Source organism: Centroberyx gerrardi, chromosome 24, assembly GCF_048128805.1.
Source record: "Centroberyx gerrardi isolate f3 chromosome 24, fCenGer3.hap1.cur.20231027, whole genome shotgun sequence".
Lineage (NCBI taxonomy): Eukaryota > Metazoa > Chordata > Actinopteri > Beryciformes > Berycidae > Centroberyx > Centroberyx gerrardi.
Genome location: NC_136020.1, coordinates 18959150 through 18965149, shown reverse-complemented (window position 1 = coordinate 18965149; position 6000 = coordinate 18959150). Strand labels below are relative to the sequence as shown.

Below are 6000 nucleotides of genomic sequence, written 5' to 3'. Positions count from 1 at the left end.
TCCTCCCCTAAGTTAACACAAATCACTTGTACCATTGTAATCCCCTACCTGATAAAAAAACATCACATTTCCGGAGCGGGGGATATTATCCTCGGAATTACATTCAGTTAGTCTCGGGTTTGCTCAGCAAACAGAGGAGCGTCTCTCTCCTGGAAACGCAGCTCCGGTCAATTCCTTGGCGAGAGATTATCTCTTTTTTAGTAACTGTGATGGAGACGTGCGAGGAGCGCACGCCTGCAGCCGCGCCCACAGGTTTCACTGTGGAAGAGTGAGATATCCACCGTCTGAAAGAGAGCGACACCGCACTGCAAAAAAAATCTCCATCTTAACAAGTCATTCAGTCTATTGTTGAGTCCTAAAATCTGAATTTTCTTAAAATAAGTGAAAAAATCTGCCAGTGGCGTTTGATAATGTCACTTGTTTCCAATGCAAATCAATTTGTTTCGCGAATTTTGTAGAATCAAGTGTCATTTTCTTGATAGCAATGCAGTGATCTGCTTTATTCTGACTTGCTTCAACATACACTCATTTCTAAAAAATTACAAAAACAAGTGAAACTGCATTAGAAGTTAGAAGTTAGAAGTTATCTCTCCTCACTGGCAGAATTGTTCTCTTGGTTTAAAAGAAAATAAGATTTTAAGGCTGAATATGAGACTAAACGACTTGTTAAGATGGACGTTTTTTGCTGTGAGTCTCTTACAAAATGATTGATAGCGCAAAATTAAAACAATCAAAGGTAGTTTATAAAAGAGACTTAAATCCTTGGTTGACAAAATGATCGACTGGATCATCAGTGTTTTAGGGGTAATGTTGTTTTTTTCCCCCCAAATTGGATACATAATGTTTTTTAAATTAACTCTTTAATTGAAGAAAGTAGAGCTGGGCAATACATCGATATTAATCGTTTATCATCTATCGTTGTAATCACATGATGGGATTTTCTTAATCTCGTGAAGCGTGATTCACACTTCTGCTGTCTAAATAAACAATACAAAGCTTTGCTAAGGCAGATTTCTGCCAGAATGGTTTGTGAGCGCCAGATGAAAATGACAGTCTGACTTCCCCTCACCATGCAGTCCAGTGTGGAGAACACCAACTACACAATTTAACATGTGATTTTTCAGATATCGTGATATATATTGATATCAGAAAAGAAGTTCTTCTGGTTATCATGATATTTATTTTTTCCCATATTGCCCAGCCCAGCAAGAAAGTGTGTTTCCAGAACTTTTTGACAGGAAATCAAAGGCGAGAGCGATGACTCAGAAATTGCTTGAATGTCCATTAAGTTTGCAGAGCCGCTCCATCCATCCATCTGTCCATCCATCACTCTCTCTCTCCATCCTCATGAATCTCTCTCTCTCTCTCTCTCTCTTTCTGCTTATCTAATGCTCCGTTAGGGGGAAATTACCGTCCAATAGTCATTACCGGGGAGAGAAGCGCTCTCTCTCTCTCTCTACCTCTCTCCTCCTCGCTCTTCATCCCTCCGTTCACACAGAGAGAATGGAGAGCATCAATCGAGCCGCGGAGCTCATTTCAATTTAATTGAGACATCCATGTTAAGATGGACATGAATATTTCACAGGCCCTATTAATATGCTAAGGCCAATCTAAATGTTTTAATATTTGCGGTGTAAATTATTGAAATTGTGTTCATGGGTAACATCAGATCTTTCGTCAGAAGTGTTTAGGCTCTGATGTTCGGGGAGTGATGGAATTTTAATCGAATGCGCGCTCCGGCTGAAATAGGACACCATTTCCCATGATGCACCGCCACGTGTGCTTGACCCCCCTCCTTCCCCCCAGTGACCTCGGGTTGTGACCAAACACTCATTTTTAGCTTCTTTAAATTGGAGAGTGTGTGTGTGCATGACAGGTATCTCCTGCTATCTCCATGCCTGTCTTTCTGTCTCCCCATCTGTCTCTGAAGTCCCCAAGCATGACAGCCACACACACACACACACACACACACACACACACACACACATACACACACACACCCCGACATGCAGGAAATTATTCTAAAAGATCCTCATCTGACGTTCGACTGAGCACAGACGCGTCGGGCAGCGGCCACGGCGATAAAGTTGGCGTTTCGAGTGACTGCACCCGGCAAATTAAAAAAAAAGAACGGTGGCGCGGCGGCGGACGGCGTCGCCGCGGTTACGCACGCCCGCGCGTGGCGAGCGGCGCGGCGCGGAGGAAGATGGATCGGAGTACAGATTGTAAGTGACATGTTAATTTCTTCTCCGTCACTCACGGCGGAGGCGTCCGCTATCAAAGTAAAGGGACACACACCCCAGCCGTCAAGGCTCTCCTCTCCTTCCTCTCCCTCTCTTCTCTTCTCATTTCTCCCTGTTCCTTGACTCGTCTCCCTTCGGCTGTGTGATCAAGGAGATGTTTAATGTCGCTTTCTACCCCCCCCCCCTCCCACCCCCACCACCTTATTCCCCTGCGTGCAGACGGCTCTCTTTGATTTATACCGTCGTCCTCCAGTAGATGACTGCTCTTCATAAGCCTCCTGGGTAGGGAAGCTTCTCATCTGAAAGGTCAAACCACATATTTAGACACTAAAAGGAAGGAAGTTGACAGTTGTTTGGAGCGGGGTAGCACAAGAGGAGTGAGAGGTCACGCTGTATATTAGCTCTTCATCGTGGTTTAGCGTAAGGTGACTGTCGACGACTCACCGTCTGCTCTTTTCCATGTCCCAACGCTCATCTATTTAAACCAAAAAATGTACAAAAATGTTTTTTCCTCGTATTTATGTCAAACCCCATTTGATATCAAACCCCATTACTTTTCGTTTGGGGAAAAAGACATATTTTTAGCTGCTGCTGCTGTATTGCACTCCAGGTGTACGTAATCATATAAAACCTGCAGTGTCACAATTTTAAAATTATAGAAAACCTGCGACTTCACGTCTTTAAAATCAGATAAAACCTGCAAATTCACGTCTTTAAAATCAGATAAAACCTGCAAATTCACAACTTTAAAGTCGGATAAAACCTGAAACTTTGCATCTTTAAAGTCAGATAAAACCCGCATCTTCACCACCTTAAAATCATACAAAGCTTGCAACTTCACAACTTTGAAAGTGACCGGAGATTTGTCAAATTGCGGAAGATTTAATCTTTCATGTCATCTTTAAATCAAATCTTAAAACCTACTTTATAGACTTGCCTTCATATGACGCCTTCACCCGACTATTCTTATTACTCTCATATTGTCTTACTCTGTGTTCTTACCTTTTATGTTGCGGTGCCTTGTTTTGACTTCTTTTATTTAATGGTAATGCTGTTTCATTTTGTCTGATTGTTAAGTACTGTAATCTGTGAGCTGTGTCTTAAAAAGTGTGACAGAAATAAAGTTTATTATTAGTAGCAGCAGCAGTATTGTTGTTGTAACAGAGACAGGAGAGAAAGAGAGATGTACGACGTGTGACCGGTGTTGTGAGACGAATTTAAGACCCTTAACATCCCACACATACACACAGTGCTCAGTGCTGTTAGCAGTGAGTGTTAACCTCTCTCTCTCTCTCTCTCTCTCTCTCTCTCTCTCTCTCTCTCTCTCTCTCTCCCTCTCTCTCTCTCTCTCTCTCTCCCTCTCTCTCTCTCTCTCTCTCTCCCTCCCTCTCTCTCTCGGAGCAGGCAGCCCTGGTACTACGGTTGGGGCTTCAACCTGCCTCGAGGTCAGGCTTTGCTGGACAAGTGGAACCAGATCCCCGACTCCACAGACATCCTGGTCACACACTGCCCCCCGCTGGGTGAGACGCACATTACACACACACACACACACACACACACACACACACACACGTACATATGCATGTGCACACACAAACAGAATTGTGCATACACTATACACACACATACGCAAATGTATGCACACACAAACACACATGTATACAGACACAATGTGTGCACATATATACTGAACCCCCACACACACACACACACATACACACACACACCATAAACAGGAATGCAAGGGACACACAAACATGCACACTCACACACACACACACACACAAACATGCACACACACAAACACAGACAAACATGCGCGCGTGGAGGACATATATACCCAAACATAGATACATGCAGACACACAGATATGCAAGCACACACACACACACACACACACACACACTCTTAATATTCATGCTTATTTACACACACATTTGTCTTAATAGGTAGCCATTGGTAATAGGCTCCACCCTGCATTTATTGCTGCTATTTCTCCTGAGGCTTAAGGCGCTATCAACACTGTTGACACACACACACACACACACACACACACATAAAAATGAAACACTCCAGAGCAAACACACTCTCTCTTAAACCTTCATTTCTTCCTAAATGAAGGAGATCAGGGAAAGCGGCGCTGATGAATCAGTGGATGAATAAAGGTTGAAGGTAATCAAAGCGATGACTCACACCGGTCCGGTCGGCTCATCCTGCACCGACTGAAAACACACTCTACCTTCTGAAGAGATCATTACCCGTCTTAGTTATTACCTTTCTACTCACACACACATTCAGTTCCGCGCTCGCACACATACACACACACACACACACACCCTTGTCACACATTGGCACCGCAAGAGTTTGAGTAAACGCACACACACAAGCAGACTTACTTACACACACATCTCTCCCTCTCTCTGTCTCTGTCTCATTCACACACAAGCAGGCAGAGAGACTCTCACACACACACACACACACCTCACACACACACACACTTTCACAGCTCATCTCCCGCTGCAGCTGTGGTGTTCAGACGAGTGTGTGTGATTGATTTCTGTGTCTACGTCTCGGCTGCGAACATGGGCAGTTATTTTCCATTCAGCTTAGCCAAGTGTCTCCAGCTATCTGCTCGTAAGCCACCGGCATATGGACCAGCTACAGCAGGCTACTAATGCATGAGACACACACACACACACACACACACACACACACACACACACACACACACTCAGAGCAAGGCTGGAGGGAATGGGACGGGAAAGGGAAAGGAAGGAGAGAGGAAGAAGGCAAAGGTGCACACATGGAGGGTAAAGGTGATTCGTGCCAGAAAGCAAGAAGAGATGTCCGGTTGCGAAATGATGCTTTATTAAAAAATAAGAGGGAGAATTGAAGAAGAAGAAGAAGAAGAAGAGACGGCGAAGGAACGGAGTGCGAGCGAGACGCCGTTCGCACTGCGGCAAAAAGCGGCCGTCTTTTATGGGGCGCGATAAAGCGGCGGATCGGAGACGGAAAGAAGGAGGAGAAGAAGAAGAAGAGGAAAAATATGGCCTCTTTATCTGGCCGCGAGGAAGAAGTTAACAGGAGAGAGGGAGGGAGGGAGGGAGAGGAAGAGAGAGAAAGAGAGAGAGTGCGACAGAAAGAGGGAAGACAGGCTCGGTGCCCAAAGCAGCAGCTGCTTTGAAACAAGCGGCACATTAGAGCGAAATACCCCGAGATACAAAAAGAAAAAAAAAAAAAAAAAACACCTCGTAACTTCTCTATTCCCTTCCCCGTCTCCCAAGGCTTGTAAAGCGAACACTAACAATTTTAAGGCGTTTCAGTCACACCGATACTAAAAGTGTTTTTTTTTAATAAACATTTAGAGGACAAAGAAGTCACACTGTATCACTTACCGCCATTTTTTAACACGGAAACATATTTTTTATGCCTGTGTTGAGTATGAGGAAGGAACATAAACTCGTGCCTTTCAGTGTGATTTTTTTTTTACCGCTCTGCCTGGTAATAAAAAATAAAAACTAATAAAACACGCAGTCCACAAAATCCTACGACAGTCCCCAGAGAGCTTTCTATCTTTCTCTCTCTCCTTTGTTCTTTTTTTCCCTCTTTTTTTGTCCGATCGTTCGCTCTTTTGTTTGTTTCGCTCTCTCTTTCCTCTTTCGTTTGTGTTTACTTTTCTTCTTCGCTCTTTTCGTCCTCGTGTTCGGGGCGTCGGGAGAGCGACAGAAGGCGGGGGGAAAGATGGAGGGACGAGCTC

General features: G+C 44.4%; 1 protein-coding gene across 1 annotated transcript in view; it reads left to right on the top strand.

Moving 5' to 3' along the window:
* Positions 1-6000, top strand: part of mpped1 (metallophosphoesterase domain containing 1) — a 54097-nt gene that overhangs the window by 44722 nt on the left and 3375 nt on the right. The window contains exon 4 of the mRNA XM_071910111.2: positions 3648-3763. Within this exon, the coding sequence (XP_071766212.1) occupies positions 3648-3763 (116 nt within the window). The remainder of the gene's footprint in view (positions 1-3647; positions 3764-6000) is intronic.